The sequence below is a fragment of the Aquarana catesbeiana genome, linkage group LG02 (assembly GCF_042186555.1).
Source record: "Aquarana catesbeiana isolate 2022-GZ linkage group LG02, ASM4218655v1, whole genome shotgun sequence".
In the NCBI taxonomy this organism is placed as follows: domain Eukaryota; kingdom Metazoa; phylum Chordata; class Amphibia; order Anura; family Ranidae; genus Aquarana; species Aquarana catesbeiana.
The window spans coordinates 105,220,903-105,244,592 of NC_133325.1; the positions used below are offsets into that span (position 1 = coordinate 105,220,903).

The window sequence follows — 23,690 nt, forward strand, 5'->3', positions numbered from 1 at the left end:
ACATCAGAGCACGTAGCTTTGAAAGCTGTACATATGGCCATCCTGGAAATAGGCGCCATTCTATTCGAATAGGCTGCTCCTTGGAGAGTCCATTGCACTGACTCTGAATAAACCTGTAAACAGTAATCACATCTTCCTTATGCCGGTGGCAAGGTGTAATAAAATAACTAAACATAAGGCTCCAGGGTCCACACAGTGATAAATATTTCAGATACACACGTTCTCCCAAGAGGCCATGACTTACCTGTATGGAATTACTTATAAGCGTGTAATTCAAACTGCATGAGCGTGTGATGAAAATAGCTGCCACTGGGATATCATTACACACTATAAACACAAACTCATCTTTATGGCTGTCTGCCATGCTAAAATTGGAGGTGTGACACTTTCAATGAATGAGGTTTTCCAAGGCAATGGGTGTGATTGATTTGTTCAGCCTGATTACTCTGCGCAGACAGTTGCCATATAAATAAAAAGAACATAAAATAGTACGCTACTGTGCATAGACACTGCTACTGAGTGACACTTATATAATATATACATCAGTCTACCATAATGCTATTATGCAGTTATGCAAATATAAATTGTACACGTGAAAGCATTCACGGAGCACACCATTTTTGTGCGCAGCCACTCCATCCAAAACTGATTTCTTCTTATTAGCTGGAAAGCAGTGGTGTTTGACCTTTCCCTAGGTCTTTAGTGCCAACTGGAACTCTCTAGGGAAAATCTTACCTATTGTCCTGTGCCCTGGCTATGTGCAGAACAAGGACGGGAGAAGGAGCAGCAGAGACCGCCGTCCTCCTCCGCCCCGCCAGCAGAGGCCGCCGTCCTCCTCCGCCCCGCCAGCAAAGGCCGCCGCCGTCCTCCGCCCCGCCAGCAAAGGCCGCCGCCGTCCTCCGCCCCGCCAGCAGAGACCGCTGTCCTCCTCCGCCCCGCCAGCAGAGACCGCCGTCCTCAGTTCTCAACCCTGTACATTGCCCTGTCGACACTGTCCTCCACCCTGCAGACACTGTACACTGCCCTTCTGACCTCTGTACACTGCCCTACAAACTAATGGCCTCTCTACACTGCCCTACAAACAGCTGACCCTATCCTCTGCACGCCCCCCGACATTTTTTTTTTACTGCACCCCCACATGAGACAGGCTAGATCCAGCCCATGATTAGTATAGGCCAGCAACCCTGGGCCAAAAACATCCCCAACTAAGCAGGCATCTAGTAAAATATTCTAATCGCCATCAGTTTAGCCTATTTGTTAGTACAGCGGAGCCAGTCTGCTGTCTCAAACTTGCCTGCAGCTGCCACAGGCACTCAGAAAGCTGAGTGGGCCGCCCACCTGTGTCCATCCAACCGATTACATCACCTTTGGTTGCTAAGGGCCAGACGGGCATCTGCACAGCTTTCTGGGACCTGTGATGCTTCCTGTTCTTGTGTCGGTGTAGCTAGGAAGGCACATGCAGGTGTGTGAGAGGGGTAAAAAAGACAGTAAGGAGGCTATTCAGCAGGCTGCATCTGAGCTCCTGTGAGCTCTGGGAGGTACATTTGTGTGTGATGGTAGTAATTTTTAGCACCGCTGGCTTAATCTCACTAATTGCAGGCATGGTGATTGATAATTTATGTAATGATTTTACTTAAACGTTGTTTCACATTGTATATATATATATATATATATATATATATATATATATATATATATATGTTTGTCACAGCACCTCGGTTGAGAAATCCTGTCGGTTCTCCCTCTGTCAACAGTTCGCAGCTCTGCTGGTCTCAACCCTGTATAATATACAGGGCTGAGACTGGTGGAATCCCAAACTGTCGGTAAAGTGAGAGCCAACAGTAATACGCAGAGCCGATAATGTACAGAGTCCTGAATGGGGGAGGCTTCCAGAGTGCTGACCTGCTTGGCATCTTCCTGCAGTGCAAGACTCCGGGCAGTGGGGGTGTCGAACATTGAAGGGAAAGTCTGCCAAGTGAGAAGGTGTCTGGATCAGGCAGGTCAGTAGACCTGCATTTTTTTAAAAAGGCAATATGTATGTATTGTATGTTCGTGAGTGTATACACACACTACACACTATATATATATACATACACACACACACACAGATGTGTGTATGTATATACAGTATGTGCATGTATGTTTAAATGCGGTCATGTGTATGTATACGTTTCTTTTGTTACTGACCCCTATACTCTATACAAGCAGAATGCTGCTCCTCTGAACAATTCCTGCTCTGACTACTTTTTAGAGGCATCTGACAGGCGCTGCAACCGCATGCAGTGTACGTGGTTGCAGGGTGGTTGCAGCATGGCCCCATTCATAGTGATGCCAGTCGAACACAACAGGGGATATAATTCCTGCCATAATCGCAAAGCACCGTGGCTACAGCATGTGTACAACAATGGCTGCTGCCTCTGCAGGTAAAGGGAGAGTAGGTGGAGGGTGGTAAAATTCTGTCTCAAACACATTGTTTTACCAGCATCCCCCAACCTAACATGTGAATGAGCTCTTAGGCTAGGTTCACATTATTGTGCCTCATGCGAGCCACATTTGCTCAGGCACAGCAGCCAATTTGAATGGGCTACCGTGCCTGTGCTTCATGCAGGAAAAAGGTTCCTGCACCATTTTTAAACCACAGCAGCCGGGAAATTGCATGTTTCAGAAGCACCATGCAATTTCCCAGTGGTTCTGACATCTCCAAATGCGCTGCATTTTTAGAATGAATGGCAGCCCCATGCGTCTGTAAAGAGCAGCATGTTTTAGCTGCATCAGGAACCGGCCGACTTTTGGCCTCCTTCTGTCGAACAGGCATGCAGAAAAACTAGCATCCATGCTGCTTCCAAACAGGGCTTGCAGCCAATGGCTGTGCGCTCTGATCACTGTGTTCTGGCAGGTGGGGGGGAGGGGGCAGTCCCCCTGTCAGAACACAATAGCACAGCCGGGAGATTGCCATACTAACACAAGCAATGTTAGTACAGCTAGTTTTTTATCATGTAGCCCACTGAATTGAAGGAAAAAAACCTCAGTGTGTACCCCGCATTATACTGGGGTGTCTCAAGACTGAATATACTTTCAAAGGGTGTCTTGACTAAAAAAAGGTTGAGAAACACTGGTATAGACAAGACATTTTCCCACCAGAGAAGTCTTGGTACTTTAGCCCCAAAGAATCTGTAATGTAAATTTTCTATTTCCCCTAAAAACCATATGCTACCTTTATTATCAAGTCTGCATTGTGTAACTTTGTAACTTTGATAAATAAGACCAACCACATTTTCCATACAATTATCAAGTCATTTTAAGCTATCATCTAGGTAATAAATAAAACAATCAAGATCCTGAGCAACAAATGAAAGGTAAGGAAAGAATATATAAAGAAATATCAAAACATAATTCTAGCCTAATCTACTAGATCTAAGCCCTAACTACTAGACCAACCACATAATCTGTATCATTTAGATATGAACACATTCATATTACATGCACACTTTATTATACTCACATGCTTTAGGTTTCTGATTAACAGATACTATTTTTATGTCTCCTGCCATGTATCAAATCATTTATTGGGATCTAAATGACTCCTAGTGCCCTTGTTCACAAGTATGCTTCCAACATGGATCAAAAAACCTATTTTAAAAAGGAACTTTGATCCTCCAAGTGAACAGGGTTGGGAAAGTGTGTCACGGGTACAAAGAAATGTACACTAGTCATTAGTAACTAAGCAAACAAAAACAAAAAAAAGCAAAAATGTATCAAAGAATATAAACTGTATATTTCTGTACTACACTCTGCCAGGACTGTCATTACACATAGACGACTAATTAAGAGAAGAATGCCCCTACCTGTGTAGTAGTTGTAGTGGTCTGTATTTTCTTGATCTCTTTGCCAAGATCCCGACCATCATCGGACCTCTCAGTGTCAGAGACTGTACTGCTAGCATCAATATTTACTAAGGATTTGCTAGTAGAAGATTCCGTTTCCAGAGTGGTAGTAGTCATTTGAGCATATTCCAGCCCCTTTGACGATGAAGCCAACTCTCGATCAGAAAGGCTTCCTAAACTATCAGCCGTCGTGTGGATTTTAAAATCTTTTTCCCCGATCACAGCTGATGCACAAGTAAGGTCAACGCTACCGGTCATATGTGCCAGCAGACCAAGGTCATCATTAACACCAAGGTGAACATGAGCATCCTGGACATTACCAATGGCTAGATGGTTACCACCAGTCAGCTCAGGCAACAGTTTGTCTTCTGAATTCGTCATTTTATCAAAAAGGAATGAGGTATTGTTAGAAGTGGTTTGGTCTTTCTCATCTGCTAGTGTGATCAGAGGACCATCTTTCTCTTCAGTTTCTTTTATAATGCCAACACTGTCATGAACATTGTTTTGAAGTTTTTCAACAGCTGCACTGTAGACATTGTCCAATAAAGATTCTACTTCAACCAAAGCACCATTTTCTCCAGTGACCAAAGTCTCTGGAGATAAATCTAAGTCATCTAGTTTTACCTCTGTGGCTTCAACCTTTTCTGCTTTGATGTCCACCAGAAGGTCATGAACCTCAACCCGAACCCCACCAGCTGGTCTATCAGTGTTAGTGATAGCATCATCAGAAATTTTAGTGGCAATGAGCAGATCCCTGGTGTCAGCATTGACAGGATAGTCTGTTTCACTTTCAGGGCTCTGACTCTGGGAGAGGTCCTCAATTTCTCTAATTTCCAGTCCGCCTTTAGCAGCTGCAGCTTGAGAGAGACCAGATATGGTGCTGACGTTTCCTTTTTTACCCTTCTTGATATTCTCCTCCTCTTGCCTTTGATATTCTTCATACATTTTCGCCAAGTATTCCTTGTGAGCTTCATATGTGACCTTAAAAACAAAAGGAAAATCTTTGTTACTCCATAAAAAGATCAAGACCTCTTCATTGTTTTATACCATTTAAGGTTCATACACAAAAAAAGGTTACTTTCCTTTATATGGGACTCATTAAACATAATAAAGCAGTAAAGTAAGAGTTACATGATTAATGCATAATTAGCAACAACCAAAATGAGATTTTTGTGCTTTTGCACCATGGGGCTTCATGTATCAAAGTGCAAGTACTAGGAACCATGTTTTTTACACAGAGCCAATAAGGTTTAAATCTTCATAGAAAAACAGCTGTAATCAGAAAATCTGAATCTCACCGGTGGCCATGGGGAAATAAATACCATACTCATATGTAATATATTGCAGCTTACCAATAATTAGATGTGGTGGCTGCATTCATTTTTTAGGCTTTTTTCTTTTTCTGTTTTCACCAGGTGACCTGGCCAGTAACACACTTTGGATGAATGAGCACAGAGGGCACCTTTGGACAGCAGCATCATCAGTCTGGGGGGAGGGGAGTGTTAGATGCACTGGCAGTTTTAAATACACTATCAAATTGAAGCTGAACTCCAGCAAGTACATTAACTACAGTACTTGTGTTACTGTATCACCGTTCTAAATAAAAATATAAATACTAGTAGGCAGTTAAAGGTGATACGCTTTTGTATATTGATCATCATATTGATCACCAAATGACAACTGTTGAGACATCTATAGTAGATGAAGGACTTAAGACTGAAGTACAACCAAAAGCTTTTGCATGGCAGACTAAACAAGTACCAAGTCCAGTTACTATGGGATGCACAAGGATCATAAAAAGTACAGAAAAAAAAAACTTCCTTTAACTTTCATGACTGTGCCAAATTCTCCTTTATTTTTCCTTACTGTAGTACAAGCAGCACAGCCCACACGAGAATTGCAACTTGGCTCTGAAATCAGTAGCAGTACAGTACCATTTCCACACCATAGCAAGAAGCTGCATTAGGTGAACATCACTGGTAGGCTCAACAGGTTTTATGGGACTTTGCAGAGTGACTAAAAGAAAACTGTAAATTGTACTTTTTTTCCCTCATGGGAAGCCATTAAAGCCAAGTTCTACTTTAAAAGTGTCAGAAAAAAAAAAAAAAAAAAAAACAGATCCCTGCTTGAGTTGCTGTACGTTTTTTGCCAGGTCTTTCCACCTCCACTTGAATCAGTGTCCCTACACTATAATCCAAATCTTATGCTACAGACCAATATAACCATTTCCTATAGACCAACCATGGGCTGCAGGAAAGATGGTGGGAATTACTCCCATGGAGCTATTGTTCTCCTGGTGGGGGGAGCCATCCCGGCCGGAGAACAGTTATTAATGCTAGCGGCTATAGCCGCTGGCAATAATTGCATGAAAAATCTGACAGGCTGGTTGTACCCAAGTTGATCAATCGATCAACTTGGGTGCAATCAGTCTGCCCATTCATGGTTTTCAATATCAGCCGGTTCAGCAGGGATTAAAACCATCTATGGTCGGCTTAAGACTCTTGCATACATAAAAGTCTACAGAAGCAGCTGATTATCTTGCTGTTAAGGCTCAAATTATTTCCTCAGAACAGAAAAAAGTTAAGAACCTTCAATGTTGCTTTCTAAATTCCAACCTGTAAAGTTCACATGGAGGAATTTCTTTTTTTTCCTAAAACCTAGAGTGATACTTTAAATCAGTCACAGGAAAGATTGAGTGATTTACGCACACAGAGTAACCTTAAAATGTTACACGACACAGTTTAAAAATGTTCATGACAAATACTTGAGCTGCCCTCATGCTGTGACTGTTAAAAGTGGTTTACCAAAACTGCTAATGATGCTCAATATAGAGTTGTTCAGACTTTGATCAGTAATGCACTGATGTTTTTCCACTGTTGAAAGCAATGCCTGTAAGGTGGCTTCAAAGTCTATTTGCAAATAAATACAAGAGAAGAGCTACGAGGTGCCTTGTGTCCAAAATATTCTAGCATTAGATACTCTAAGATAATTGCATGCTTGCTACAGTTATAAAGGATTGCTCATGTCTCCCATTTTTTCTAATGCAGGGATAAACAAATTAAAGTCATTATTTCAACCACTAAATTTACAAGGATTATGCTCGCCCAAAGAAAAGTTGGCAGACCTTTAAAGAAATTATATACATAACATATTTCGGAGAATGGATGTCATACAATGTGGTCAAATCACTCCTAGCTCCAGACAAACATCTAAATAAGAGTGGGAAACAAGGAGAACCTCTATTAGGTTTTTATTACTATCTGGGAAGGGGACCCATTCACACAAGATGTCAGATTGGGTCCGTCTGTCCAGTTTTCAACTGGACCCTCCATTCTCCTCTAGGGGCAGTCGGATGTAAACAGACTTGTGTCTGTTTACACCCAGCTACCTCCGATCTGATAAAAAAAAAAAAAACAGAATTGATCAGTTCCCCTTTATTTGCCCAGATCAGAGGGCAGTTGAGTTTTGACAGACACCAGGTCCATTTACATCTGACTGGCCATAGAGTAGAGCAGGCTGTCTCTGTTCTACTGGAACTGTCCCGTGTGAAAGGGGCTTTAGTGTTAGAAAGATTTCCTCTAATGTTCTGTCCTGGTGTCTTTGGGTGTGACAGGTGTCACTAGGAAGACAAACCCAACATAGGTTTTAAGCAGATATCACCATCACACATTTTTATGTCTGCCTTGAGTACAGATGAGTCTTACATTAAAGGTCCATTCTCTCCAAATTGCACACGGAGCTTTCAGGCTTGTTCGCTATCAACTGCAGGGAACATGAAAATAATGGCTCTATGGAGTAGAACTTGGGAACCACTGAGAAAATATAACCTATTTTTTGGGATATTTGATGGAATGAAGCATGAAAATACCTTTAGTTCTAAAGAGGCTCCAGGCTCTACTGTGTTTAGTTGGAGGGCCTTTTGATTCTGTTAAGTCCCTTCTCACCATAACTTTCACAATTATACTGGGACAATAGGAAGGTAAAAAGAAGCGCTTGATCCAACATGGCACAATCTGATGTGGTCATGTCGAGTACCCACCACTTAACAGGTCAAGTGCTGTATGGAGGACAGATCACACTAGAACTATCTGGCCGAAGTTCTAACTCTTGTAAACTCTATCCATCTAACTGGAATATGGTTTTAAAGGTAGTCTATAACAGTTTTACCGACTGTGATGGTTTATACCTAATGCAGTACAATCACCATCTGGTATGTTAGTGATTATAGGCACTTTGTGGGTGATTATGAAGCAATAAAGACTCACAATAACAATTACTGTCCAGTGTGCTGCCAATTATACATACTTCATGCTAATTATGTTGCAATGAATACTCACAATAACAATCGCTGTTCAATGTGCTGACACCTCTGTGAGCTTTGAGGTGATTTTGTTGAAAATAAAGGCTTATCATCACAAATTACTATCCAGGGCCCTGCCAATTATATATACTTTGTAGGTGATTATACTGCAATGACGACTTACTTTCACAATAACTGCCCTGTGTGCTGGCCAATTATACATGGTTCTTTCTTCTTGCAGCACTTAATGTGCTGTTCAAGAAGGTTCCGGAATCTCTTTTTAGGATTTTTTTTTGGAGCAGTGTTCCTGAGATAATGCTGGCTGACATGTTTTCCAGATCACATCACAAAAACACAGGTGACATACACCAATCAGTCAGAACATAGACTTATCTCGTACAGTCCATGGTCTAAATTGAAGAACTCCAATAGATGCCCTTACCCACGTTAACAGATTGAGGAATATCCACAATTTGATTTTGTATTCAGACAACTACAGCGGCCACCACTGTCTGAATTCCCTAAACAGTGAATGCATCCGATAGGATTTACAATCAGCAGGAATCGTCAAAAATTTGAGCTGTGAATAGGCCAGCATAAAGTTTTACTAAACCAACAACAGTAAAATCAGTCTGTATATGCAAAAAAGCATGCTTGTTATACTCAATGTGGAACCCAAGGGGGTAATCCTGCACATAGTTTGATCCTGTCGTCTCTGATCCTCCCCTTCTTTTACTGACTCCTATCAATCTGCTGATAGTACAAAGGCTATGGGACACGCTGCACATGTTCATTTTAGTGTGTATTGCTAGAGAGTTGTTTTTTTTTTTTTGGAGGGATGTGATCGGCACAGGGCCAAACAGCACTGTCCAGAGGGTCAGGAGTCATGCAGCCTCAAAGGACAGTCAGAGGAGAATGAAAAATCCTCCTACAAGCTTTAACTAGTGCTCAGCTGGACACTGATAGAAATCACAAGACTGCTATATACTGCTGATGATAAAAGGTATTTAGCAGTTTATATTTACTAAAATAATTGAATTTCCATGTACTGTGGGAGACCAGATATAGTGAATGCATGGTCCTGGGTTTAGTAACACTTTAAGGGCTTATACAGATGGGCAATTGTGGCCTGCTTTTAGGACTAAAACTTCTGAACCCCTGATACTCTGTCTGGACAGTGCTGATTGGCCCTGTGCTGATCACATGCACTCTCCCAAAAAAAAAAAAAAAAACTCTCTAGCAATACACACCAAATTGAGCAAGTGCAGCCTGACTCCTCCCATTTATAATATTCAGAGAGGAGTTGGAGACACTGGAAGAAGGTGAAGTTCAGAGAAGACAGGATCAAACAGCCTTTTTACACAATGCAGAGGATTAACCCCTTAGGTTCCACAGTGAGTATAACAAACATGCTTTACTGCATATACAGACAGATTTTACTGTTGTGGTTTTAGTAACTCTTTAAGGAAGACAGTTGCCAGCACTGAAATAAACTGTAGCGAAGGGTAACAAAAACAAATACACAGTGGTGTGGAATAGCACTTTATTTTGGGCCACTTGCCCTGTAGGATGCATCTTCAGCATTGCTACACTTAAAGTGGAATTTCAGACATTACTTGCTTTTTATAGATATGAGTAGAGTGGGGAACAGGTAGAATCTTTGCCAGCTTTTTACTGCTGTATACGACTCCTTTTGGAAGATTGACTCTTATGAAACAGGAGTAGAGGAAAACCATCCTAATAGAGATTCCTATTCTGGTGTCATCTGTATGTTGCTGCTTTATCACTTATTTGGAAAAGGAATACAATTCCTGTCAGAGATTCTTGCCCTGCCGTAAATTTGGGTGGAGTTCCACCAGTAAAAGATCCTCAAAAGTGCAAGCAAAGCACTAATGCTATGATTTTAGCATAAAGACATGGTGCGTACTTCAAATTTATATCACTGATGGTAAATTACTAAACATGTAGCTATGGGTGAAGATTTGCATACTGATTTCCTCTTCAAAGAACAATCTAATGTCTGGATGTATGCATTCTTTCACAGCACATTTATCCATCTATCAGTCATGTCTTTCCCAGCACTCATCGTTTATGCAAAGGAGAAACAGACTTCAAAGCCATAATTGTGCATGCCTTTATGATTGTACCATTTTCATTATTTTAGCTTATAGATTATCCATTGCAGTCTATCAGAGGAACTGAATTTGATATCGCCTTTGGAGAGATTCAAATGCATAAACAGTAAACTAAATTAAAGTAGAATCAGCAAGAAAACATTTTAATAGTATAAGATAAACTATCATCCAAGCAATATCAAGCAACTGCAATGTGTAAATTTGGTTCTCTCAAGGCTATCAATTGGCAGTAAGTAAATATGATCCTGGCCTCGTGGTTGCATCACATTAGCTATCTCTTACTCACCCATCATAGGGAAGGAAACATGCTAAAGTACACTACTTTGTTTTAATCTGAATCTGATAAGACTTTAAGTGGTTATTCATTCTCTACATTAAGTAAAAAAATGTCCCAATACTTGTATCACCCCTCACCTCTCTAAATACTGGCTGGAGTCCTATCTCAATCCACCCTGTGCCCATCTGCAGCAGCACTGGTCTGTGCTCCTCTCCTCCCAGGACACAGAGGCAGCAGCGGGAGCCATTGACTCCCGATGCTGTCAATCAAATCCTGTCCATGGCCGAGCTGGGCTGTGTGTGTGTGTCTATGGATGCACACAGCCTCGCTCAGAAGTGAGCACGCACGTCACTGCAAGTGGTTTGCTATGAGGGCAGACACAGAAGGGAGGGGCGGACAGTGTCAGCCTGGGAGCCCTGAAGAGGAGGTTAGGGGCCGGCCTGTGCAATACCACTGAGCAGAGCAGTTAAGTAGAGTATACATGTTTATTATTTACGTTTTTTTTTTTTAAATATAACCTTTACAGCCCTAGCCAAAAGCTGAGAATGACAAATATTAATTTTCATAAAGTTTGCTGCCTTTTATGATGGCAATTTGCATATACTCCAGAATGTTATGAAGAGTGATCAGATGAATTGCAATTAATTTCAAAGTCTCTCTTTGCCATGAAACTTAATCTCAAAAAATAATTTCCACTGCATGTCAGACCTGCCATTAAAGGACCAGTTGACGTCATGTCAGTGACTCTCTTGTTAACACAGGTGTTAGTGTTGACGAGGATAAGGCTGGAAATCACTCTGTAATTCTGATTAAGTTAGAATAACAAACTGGAAGCTTTAAAAGAAGGTGGTGCTTAAAATCATTGGTCTTACTCTGTTAATCATGGTTACCTGCAATGAAACATGTGCAGTCACCATTTCTTTGCACAAAATGGGTTCACAGGCAAGGATATTGCAGCTTCTAAGATTGCACCTAAATCAACCATCATTATCGGATCATCAAGAACTTCAAGGAGAGAGGTTCAACTGTTGTGAAGAAAGTTTCAGGGCACCCAAGGAAGTCCAGCGAGCACCAGGACTGCCTCCTACAGTTGATTCAGCTGCAGGATCAGGGCACCACCAGTGCAGAGCTTGCTCAGGAATGGGGTTGCTTCTCAGCCAAGGGAGTGGGCTCCACCATCACATCTTTTGGTATGCTATGGGACTTCAAATGCTGCCTGTTTCTCAGCTGCTTAAACATTGTTTCTATTAGAATTCTGTTTACACTGAGCAGCCATAACATTATGACCACCCACCCCACCCATCTAATATTGAGTAGGTCCCCCAATAGCTGCCAAAACAGCCCTGACTTGTCTGGGTATGGACTCCAAAGTAACATTCATATGAATGACAGCACCCAAGGTTTCCCAGAAGAACATTGCCCTAAGGATCACATTGCCTCCACCGGCTTTCCTTCTTCCCATAGTAGATCCTCGTGTCAACTCTTCCCCAGATATGCGACACACACACCCGGCTTATTCAGATGATGTAAAAGAAAACGTGGTTCATCAGACCAGGTTGCCTGCATCGCTCTGTGGTCCAGTTCTTATGCTCACGTGGCTATTGTAGGCACTTTTGGCTGTGGACACGGGCATGGGCACCTTGACTAGTCTGCAGCTATGCAGCCTCATACACAATAAACTGAGATACATTGTATGTTCCTGACACCCTTCTTTTGAAACCAGCAATAACTTTTTCAGCAATTTGAGCTACAGTAGCTTATCTATTGGATCAGACTTCATGGGCCAGACTTCACACCCCACATGCATCAATGAGCCTTGGCTGCCCATGATCCTGTCACCTGTTCTCCTTCCTTGGACTACTTTTGGTAGGTCCTGACCACTGCAGACTGGAACCTAACACAAGAGCTGCAGTTTTGGAGCTGCTCTCACCTAGTCATCTAGCCATTACAATTTGTTAAAGTAACTCAAATCCCTACACTTCCCCATTTCTTCTGCTTTCAAATCATGAACACTTGCTGCCTAAATATACTTTCAAGTGCCATTGTAATGAGATATTCAATGTTATTCACTTTACCTGTCAGTAGGCATAATGTTCTGGCTGATCGATGTAAGTTTCAATTCACAATTCTGCACAGGTAAAACTGCAAATAAAATTTCACCCAGGTTCTTGCACAATACTACTGTGCTACCAGGAACTTATTCAATGTCAGGTGCTTGACATTGCTTGGATGATAGTTTATCACACAATTAAGGTCTGGCTATCCTATCCAAGCCAAGCTGTAACATCTTTAAACACAATTACCCTATTGATAAAAAAAAATAACTTGAAAGTAAGGAACAATATTAATAACAGTTGCAATGGTAAAATTGCTGTATTCATAATCTACCTATATATTAATCACGGATAACAGAAAACAGTGGTAGGCTTCTTTTTTTGACATAGGGTGTTTAGTTACACGATGTGTAAAATTTACGCAAAAATTACCATACATTTTATGTAATAAAAGGAAAGGACATTTACAACAAAGCAATACTGAACCTAATGGTCCACAAGGTGGCACCAAATCAATATGCTAAAATTACAAGAGTAGACTATAAAAAAATTCAATGCACCTTAGAGTGAGCTATAGAAAGTGTGTCCACCCAGACTCTCCAGCCTCCCCATTCATATTTGATAGCGTGATAAAGAAGTATTCTGAAAATGTTGTAGACCATCTCTGTGATCTTCTGCTCTTCAGAGCTCTTTGGATTGATGTAGCCCAGAGAGAACATCCAGTCCTGCCACACAGAGCACTGTAGGAGGCACCTAGAAGTACAGCAGACATGAAAACGTTAAAGTAGCTTCACGTAAAAAGAAGAGGAAGAAATAACTCCATAATGTTAACAGCTGAGGAAGGCACAACATGTCTCCTGTACACTAGATGCAGGGATAATTACTGACTGTATAATATAACTCATCAGCTAAGTCGGGTATAAGTTTCTGCCCACTATCCTAGACTAGAAAACAGAACCGCTATGAACATCACCTTCACTTTCTCAGTTTTCATACACTAGCACCTTTGTATCTTTAATACATTAAAAATGAAGTTATCAACATTGCAGCAAATGCCAGCTGCCTATAGCTACCAACAAAGTGTATTTTTGGATTCATTTATTAAGCACCAACAAATTCTGCAGCTACTTACATCCATCCCACAATCTAATATTTCTACCACAGTCATTCTTTCAAGCACACACTTGGTGGCCAATCTAGGTATGGGTTGGTACGGTGATGAGACCAGAGCCACCACAGTCAACCAATACAGCACAGGGAAACTCATGCTGAAATTGTCCCTGGGACCTAGTAGCTGAGTTCACCGTGAGCTTATTTTCTAATCTGCAAAATAAAATAACAAAATTCTGGAATGGGAGTAATTTTTCTGATATTGTACTTTGAAAAACAAAAAAAGGATAATCTCAATCCCAGCATTACTACATTCCCCTGGAAAACATTCCCAACCTGTATTAAGCCTGTACAGTCTCCCTGTTTTATGGGTTTCCCCTGGTTCCTTTTACAACTCAAACACATCCTTGTATGAGCAATGTAGAGGAATCAGCTACTGACAAAAATGGCTCTAGACTGAGAGACTGCAAATGGATGGAACATACATTTATCCCACACTCCGCCCTGTGTCCAACACCCGTTCATTCTGCACCTTTGTTCTATTTTAGATACATAACAATTGTGATTTCTCCTGATGAGCGGCTATCTCCACAAAAGGCATAGAGCCCCAGTCTTATGCTACACACCTCAATTATGTGATTCCGAGGTTTAATAACATACATTTTATTAGCAATTGATATCATCATTAATATTTGTATCTGTATCATGAATTTTAAACTATTATTATATACTGTCTCTATGTATTTATTGTTATTATTATGGATCATGTTTAATTGTTAAGGTGCTACTATTGTCTATCATGTTATTTTCAACTATTATATCCCTCTTTGGAATCTATCTTCATATGATTGCAAACCTTGTTTTAGCCGTGCTTCATATAAAGTCCCACCCAAACCCCCCCCCTTCTCATATATGTTTAATAGAGATGGAGACAGATGATTTTGCCATTCGTTGCCTCATATAAAGCCCCAACCTTTCTTTTCTTTGTTTCTAACAGGTTTCTTGCAAACCAAGTGCAACATGGTAATGCATTATTTAGATTTACACCTCATAGGCTAAAAAAAAACAAACAAAAAAACTTTAAAAAAAAAAAGATGCACTTAAATATTTAGCACACTGACCTTCGATTCTCCCGGCTGTTGCTGAAGAGTTTAATCATGTCGGACAGAAAAAGGCGTCTCACCTCCATAAGGTCCGAACTTGGAGTGGAGTTTTTCAGTAGTGTAGCCACCACTTTGAGAATCACTGATTAAAAAAAATAAATAAAAAAACAGCACAAGTGGAGTTTGTAAAATGTAGATGGTGGCTTGTTTTAAAGAATAAAGTATTTCTAAAAAAGACACAGACATAATTGTTCAAAATATTATATATATATATATACACACACACACACACACACACACACATTATATATATATATTTATTATATATACACACATACATACAGATTCTATTAGTACACAAATATGGTTTTTAAAGCCCAACTCTGGGCAGAAAAAAAAGTATTCCCATGCAGTGGGGGGTATGGGTTAACGGCTCGTTTTTGTCTAGGGGTGACCAGAAAGCTTATATTCACCTGATTCCCCGAACCAGCAGCAAACAATGTTCCCCCATGATCCAGAGGACTGCTTCCGACGCCATGAAGCCCAGAACAGTCCATGGGGGTGGGGGGGGCAGGAGCCGCAGGGAACCAGTCTTGTGCAGTAAGGATCAGAGGATTAGGCAAGTACATGTCCCTTTTCCAATTCCCAAGACAAAAATGAACATTTAACCCTTGCATCGCTGGCACAGCCTCACTGCAAGGGAATCTTTTTTTTTTTTTGCCTGGAGTTGGGCGTTCGATTTCCAAGATTGTCAATGTAAATTTTGCTACATTATAAGTTGGGTCACTGACTTGTTACAAGCATTTGCATATCACATGTTGGTAAACCTCAGATGTGGGTCACTGACTCACAAACTAGTTAAAGTATAGATGACAGCTCTGAAGTCGCCACTTTCAAAAACAGGTCAACAATAAAATCCACCATTTTTCTATCAGGTCAGGCTCCATTTAAATCGTACACCCACACACATTGTTACATTTAATAAAGTGTTTATTGGGAACCAAAATCTACCTTACAACACTCTACCTGCTTACACATTTTATCACTTTACAACAACAATACACACATACGCAGTGGCAGAGCTTTTGGTCATATCAGCTCTGTGGCTTACGCATGTATTTGCAAATGTTTGCAGACTAAACCCCTATTTTAACGTTGTCAGCGGGCTGGTCGGTGAGTAAGCTTGGATTTTTACTTGGATTTATCCTTGGCCTTGTTTTTAAGATATGACCAAAAGCTCCCTGCCTGGAGATCCGATTTGATGTTGCTCTAGTTTTTAAACGTAAAAGCCCAAACTATATCTTTAGGCTAGGTTCACATATCGGATAGTGTGGAAAATGCGTGAAATTGCACACATTCCAAACCCGCAGGGAAACATGCTGCACTTTAGCAGACGTGGGGGATCCCATTAATTCTTAACACCACCCCCATGCATCAGCAGCCGGGGCAGGATTTTGTGCGCTAAACCAAATGGTGCCTCAGCATTTTAGTGCGGGGCGATTTCAAAAAAGGGTTGCCCAATTCTTTCCCTGCATTCCTCACAAATGCACACACACAAGTGTGAACAGACCCTAAAAAGAAACAGAGTTATCTGTGGTAGTTTTGCACTATTCTCAAATCAAGTCATGAATTTAAAAAAAAAACACCTGCTAGAAAAGTAGCTGGGATCCTGAAATAAAAAATGTTTGTTATCCTTTCTTACTTGGATTCTGTATCTTCACAGTTGAATCTGGCTCTGGATGAGGCTTGTGGACAACTTGAGTGCAAACTTGCTCCGTCAAGATCTAAAAACACGAAAGCAGATAAGAATCCACATCAATTATTTATTTTTTTTTTTTTTAACTAATTTTTGCACAGAAGCTTTCATATTAAATCTAATATAATGAGTATAACTGCTGGAATTAATCATCTCATTAGAACCTTTATTATATCAAGAGAGCAAACACTGTCTACAGGTAAATTCAGGAGTATATCAACAAAATCTGACACCGGAGGATAACATAGAACCTTGTTTTCCACAAATAAATTAAAAATCTTGGCTGTCATCTTATTAATGTTCTGTTTTAGTAACAACATTGCAACCAAGCACTGTCTTTAAAAGCCAAGGGCAACACTACACCCTACTGACCTGAGTGGGAGTCAGGGTTTCTGAAGGCCATCCTTACCAAATCGCAGTACTGGTTTCATTAATGTTCCTTGGAAAATTGCTAACTTCTTTTTCAACAACAGAGATATAAATTGCTTTTTACGGAAACAATAAAGATAATGTTCCACAATGCAATATATATGCCGCTTTTCATTTTTACCCTAATTAATCAGTTCCAAGAACATAAACTGTGACGGGCCCCGTGAGGTACAACAGAGCCAAACTGTGCAAATTAATTTCAAGCACAAAGGGTTACATTATCCATATGACAAAAAAGATTATAGGTGGGGACCATAGAAAAGCCATTTAACAACAAAAAAGTGGGACACAAACACCCCATGTAAGTCTGAATAGGAAAACCTCAAACTTTATGCATTACAGTGATAGGTAATAGACAAAATTAGTTTACAAGAACTTTTTATATGATGCAAAATATGTAAATACTCTTCCATATTGAATTTAGGTGTTTCCAGTGAAGTGCGTTGTTAAGGTGACAACATACAAAAGACATTTTATACAATTAAAAACTTAAGCTTGAGGTAACAGTCTCTTTCTGTTACAGGAATGCTGTGCCCCAGTGTAAAAAGCTTTGTCCATAAAGGCATGGTTTGAGGAGTTTGGTGTGAAGGAATTAAAGAGTTCTGTACAAAGGCTTTAAATTACCTCAAGGAGGAAACACATACATGAAGAAAGTGAGGGCGTGCCTTCAAAACACGTTCTGATTGGCCAGACAGCATGTGGCTCCCCAGTTGGACAGCCCTGGACCACTCCCACCCAGAGACACACAGCCTATGTCTCCATGAGGCTCCTCAAGGCTCCAGCTGCGGCTAACACACGGCGATCCTGGATCCCTCAATGGAGACTTTCCGGCAGTCCTCCTGAGCTCCTGTGACACTGCACGTGGAAGCTCCCACCCGCTCTAGCACTATGCAAGTGCTCCAACATTTTTCACGCAAGATTTTAGTGTAGTTTTATACTTATATACTGAATAAATTCCTAAGCTGTTTAAGGATTGGCTTGGCGCTTCTCGCTCCTCCTTTTGCTTTAACTTACCTCAACCCTACTGAACTGGAATGTAGATTACAAGCCAAGTCTTCTCATGCGTCATCAGTATTTCACCTTAAATGCTCTTTTGGCTTAAGGGGCACAAATTCCTCCCCCCACCACACAAACTCTTCCAATCTTGTGGAAGGCCACAATAGGGAATAAGGGGGAGTGGGGGTTGTTGAACACAGTTCTGCAATAATTGCCTAAGGTTTTAAAATGGCATGTCTGACAGTCCAAGGTAGTCGTACAGTTGTGATGTTTCACTTTCCAAAGACTTTTGACCATATAGTATATATCACTATTTAACCACTTTCTGGTGACCTGGTGCATATATGGAGGGCTTTAACGCCGAGCGGCCGAATATATGCTTCCCTAGGTAAACACTTTACTGTGCTAATGAGAAGGTAACAGAAAGCTCCTGATGCATACTAGCAATGAGGAGCTTTCCAATCATTCACCACTTTTGGCAATCGGTGCGGTGCCGCAAATGCGGTGTCACACCAATTCAGACAGTGCCATTGCTGGCAATTGCCTCCGATTTGACATTAAATCGCATGCTAAATCGCATCAATGTGAACGTAACCAAACTTTATCAACTGTTTCCAGCTGGGGCTTTTTTTGGCTGTAAAAAAAACCCCAAAACTAGTGGGTTCTGAAAGGAGTTTTTCAGCTGTAAAAACGCTCTAACATCAAAAAAAAAAAAAAACGCTGATAAATGCTCAAAAATGCAGTTCACCACCGCTTAACGTCTTTGATCCCATTGATTTAAAAACAAACAAAAAAAAAACACAGTGCTGAAAACGCTATTGCAAAAACGCTGAAAAACTTTAAAAAACTCACTGCAAAGCTACTGCCATTTTTATAACGTTATTATAACGTCCAATGTGCATTAGGCCTAATGCCGCGTACACACGGTCGGACTTTTCAGCTACAAAAGTCCGACAGCCTGTCCGACAAACTTTCGACGGACTTTTAACGGACTTTCTAACGACCAGACTTGCCTACACACGATCATACCAAAGTCCAAGGGATTCGTACGTGATGACGTACACCGGACTAAAATAAGGAAGTTCATAGCCAGTAGCCAAAACCTGCCCTAGCTTCGGTTTTTGGCCGTCGGGCTAGCATACAGACAAGCAGATTTCTGGGTCCGGCGGAGTTACGATGTAAAGATTTGAAGCAAGTTCCAAATCTAAAGTCCGTCAGATTTGCGACTGGAAAAGTCCGCTAAAGGCCCGGTGGAGCCCACACACAATCTAGATTGTCCGCCGGATTTGGTCCGTCGGCCCAGTCCGGATGAAAAGTCGGACCGTGTGTATGCGGGCATAAGTGTTTTCCCATCTATAAACAGTGGGGCAGAAGATTTCCACAGAAGAACAATTGCCTAGCATAATAGAGCCCAGTAACATTCTAGTCACTTTCCTGGGAGTAAGGGGTTCCACACAGTCTAGCAAACAAACACTGAGCTACCTGATTATTAGTTATAGTAGTAACGGATTGCAAAAGCTAGGACCAGTATGCGCTTTTTTCCCCAAACATGGCCAGAATATATGAATGAAATCAGCATTCAAGCAGGAGCACATCCAACATGTCCATTTTTCTCTGCACTCAAGTAACTCCTTTGACAAAGGCTGTTGTAGAGCCCTATACAAAGTTGAGTGAACCTTGGGCAAAGACTCAGTACAAAGAAGGGATGCCACGCAGTGGATAACCTGCTAAAGGCTAAATCAAACTAAGATGTACAGACATACTGGAAAGGGTGGCAGTTTACCATCAATAAACAAATCACCCAAAATGTTAACACCTCTCAACCCCAAATGACCAGCTCCAGGATCTTAAAAAGATGGTGGTGATTCGGATGCTTCTCAAAGGAGGCTATATGGGGACTATTGAATAGATAGATGGTATGGGTGAGGGAGTATGGGGTACAGCAAAAGTGCTGCACCTTTAAAGCCCATCAGAGTGATTTGGTGACAGTTAACATTTTTGATCATGTGTAATATAGAGACTCTGTGTAGGAGTTTAATGGAAGTTTTGCTTAGGGCTATACTAAAGGGATATTTAGCCCTATCATCCTGTTTCACTCTAGTTTTCCTATTCTAAGGAGGCAAAACTTTCCCTAGTCCAATCACATTAGTGTTTGAGTGTAGGCTCACTAAAATGATAAAGAAGTAAATAATAAATTAAATAAACAGAACCATTAAAAAGGCATATAAAGCACTGAGTTCAAATGGTGAGCCACTATAGCCAGAACTGGAGGTATGAAGTAAAGCTACTGTTTATATTGGGAGAGTTGTGTAATGGTAATATTTCTTGGCCAAGATTATCAGCGGTTTGAAAGATTTCACTTTTCACAATTTAGTAGCTGATAATTTTCAGTTCAAGAGTTCACTGTCCAACTTTAAAGGCCACACCAATATGCATATGGGAAACTTAATTACTGTATATGCTCGAGTATAAGCCGACTTTTTCAGCACTTTTTTTATGCTGAAAAAGCCCCCCTCGGCTTATACTGGAGGGAGGGTCTCCCGCCGTATCATGTTCCGCTGTATCGTCCGCAACTGCAGTCTGTTCGGTGGCCGTCCACTGTAACAAAGCCCTCCTGCTCATCGTTCATGGTAGACAGCACACTGAACACTGATACAATGCCGGGAAACTGAATCAGTGTTCCGTCTATCACGGACAAGGAGAAGGCGGGGCTTTGTTACAGTGGACGGCCACTGAACAGACTGCAGTTGCATGACACAGCAGGAGACACCCGCTGTGTGTAATCAAAGGTGAGGCTGCAGATGGGCATTGTTTACCAGTAGCTGCTGCATTTCCCACCCTAGACTTATACTCGAGTCAATACGTTTTCCCAGTTTTTTTGTGGTAAAATTAGGTGCCTCGGCTTATATTCGGGTCGGCTTATAATTGAGTATATACGGTAATTGAGGACAGAAAGGAAAACCTCAAGTGGAACAACTTTTGTGAGCATCGTCTTTTGCTACAAGCTTTCATCAGTACTGTGCAGTAACGGTGAAGCGAAGTGCAAACTTTACAGCAGTAGATAATCTGACACTAAATCAAACAGGCATTAAATACCACAGTTAATTTTCTAATACACATGCTTCAGGAAGAAAGGAAATCTGTTAAGTCTTAAAGGTTGTGTGCAACATAGCGTGTAATTTTTGCTTAGTCACTTCTTACAAACAGCGAAGAACAGTTACAACAGTGTTTTGGACAATTATTTATTTCAGGTACTTATATAATTGTACTGGAACTGTCATATTGTTCCTTGTATTTCTGTATATGGATGATGGCACTGTAATTACTTTAATAAAAAAAATATCGAAGTACCTTTTTCATAATCGATATACTGTCACATGATCCAGCTGTTTCCCAGCCTGTCTGCAGGGAAACATAAGCAGGAGGAGCTTCTAGTCCTCTGCTGCTGGTCACATGTTCAAAAAAAAAAAAAAGTCTTTGGGATACAGAGTAAAGATAAAAAAAAAAATATATATTATATATATATATATATATATATATATATACACACACACACACACACACACACACACACACACACACAGGGTTTTAAAATTGGCATACAAATATATAGTATTTAGTAAATATATATATATATATATATATATATATCTCTATGTATATATATAGTGACCCTTTAAGCCAGCCATACATGGCCGAACCGAGCGCAATTCGGTTGGCTCGGCAGGGACCAGCCAAGATTTGAGCCATGTATGGGAAGGCTGATTGTACCAAAGTCGATCCATCGATCAACTTGGGTACAACCAACCTGTCGGATTGTTTACATGCGATTACTGCCGGTGGCTAAAGCAGGTAGAAGTAATCGTGTTCTCCCTGCCAGAAAGGCTCCCCGCGCCACCCCGCCAAAAGAACACAATAAAGCTGTGGGAATCACTGCCTCAATTACCCCATCAACACTGACTGTGTTGATGGGGTAATCAAGTGATTTTCTTTCCTTCCACCTGTGGTGGAACGAATGAAAATCAAATAATTTATGGGCTGCATAAGACAATATCCTAGGAGTTAACCCCCCTCTAATAATGACAAAGGTACCTCACTGTATATCATTGGTGAAAAAGAATTTATGGACTACCTAGTTTTATCTAACATACATGTGTTTGGGCTCAATGTGTGAAGAAAAGAAAACTTTTTCAATATGGTACAAACTCCTCTGCACATGTGGCCACTTCTCCTACATCTTCCACTCCCATAATTCCAATCAAAAAAGATGCTTTTTTTCAAGCTGAAGACCACCAACAACCTTCACAACTAACGCCACCCAGCAGATGACATTTTTTACACTGCACCAGCAAAGATATCTTGCAATTCTCTCTAACACTTTGCTATTATGATCTCTGTAACACAGGAATCTCTTTTCAGGAAAGCTCCAGAGGCTCCTCTAGAACGCAAACAAAGAGCAGACCATGAAGACCAAAAAAAAAAAAAAAAAAAAAAAAAAGATGACTCAAACTTTGAACATCCCTGGAGCACTGTAAAAAGCATTACTAAAAAAAATAGAAAATAAAAAATATGACACAATTGTGACTTTGCCTTGGGAAGTCCACCTCTGAAACTCTGTAAAGTGTATTAGTCAAACAAGTAACAAAAAAAGACCAATGAACTCTTAAGTTGGGTATATGCTGTGAGTTTTCTTTTTTTTTAATCAACCTGCAGGCTGAACTAAAATAAAACTCAGATTCCTGCATTCACACAAGTGATTTTAGCAACTGCAATTCATGTTTTTACTAGAAACAAAATTAGGAGAGCGATTTCGTATCTACTACAAATCACTGCTACAAAACTGGGAGAGACACGGGCCCAAGATCCAACGAAGTCAGCCTACCCAATGCTGAAACCGTGAAATATTCAAAGTCCTTCAGGTATTTTGTACATTATATCTTTGCAGTCTGTAGACGCCTACAGACATAAAAGCACATTTGCTCAATCAGTTTAAAGCCAGATTAGTGAATGTCTGTAGGCAGTAAATAATATGGTATGACATAACACAATCCAGGATCTGAATCACTGAGGCTGATGTCACACTGGCTACTTTGTAGCCGTGATTAGTAGCAGATACAAATCTCTCTGCTTATTTTCTCGGCTGATTTGTAGCTAGATACAGAATTGCTGCTGTAGCCGGATGCAACGCTCATCTATGCAGCTACAAATCAATAGTGTGCCACGATTACCAACAGCTGCTTCCATAGCATGGGTAACTACTAAGGTTGACAATTCTGTGGCTACATCTAATCGCTGCAAAAAGTCAAATCACTGAGGCCACATTTAGGTTACTTTCACACTGAGGCGCTTTAGAGGCGCTACAGCGCTAAAAATAGCGCCTGCACAGCGCCTGTAAAGATCCTCTCCTGTGTCTCCGGTGTGAAAGCCCTCGGGCTTTCACACTGGAGCAGTGCGCTTGCAGGACATTAAAAAAAAGTCCTGCAAGCCACATCTTTGGAGCGCTATAGGAGCGTTGTATTCACTGCTCCTAAAGCTCCCCTTCCCATTGAAAACAATGGGGTAGCGCGGCTCTGCGGGCAGTTTTAACCCTTTTTCTGCCGCTAGCGGGGGTCAGAACCACCCCGCTATTGGCCGAAAAGCGCCGCT

At 41.0% G+C, this 23,690-nt stretch overlaps 1 protein-coding gene across 9 annotated transcripts in view; it reads right to left on the reverse strand.

The window, feature by feature from the left end:
• Positions 1-23,690, reverse strand: part of NBEA (neurobeachin) — a 919,734-nt gene that overhangs the window by 553,145 nt on the left and 342,899 nt on the right. For all 9 annotated transcript variants that reach the window (XM_073613318.1, XM_073613319.1, XM_073613325.1 and 6 more), the window contains exons 19-22: positions 16,566-16,647; positions 14,882-15,005; positions 13,211-13,403; positions 3,846-4,865 (exon numbers count right to left, since the gene is read on the reverse strand). In XM_073613318.1, coding sequence (XP_073469419.1) covers positions 3,846-4,865; positions 13,211-13,403; positions 14,882-15,005; positions 16,566-16,647 — 1,419 coding nt within the window. The remainder of the gene's footprint in view (positions 1-3,845; positions 4,866-13,210; positions 13,404-14,881; positions 15,006-16,565; positions 16,648-23,690) is intronic.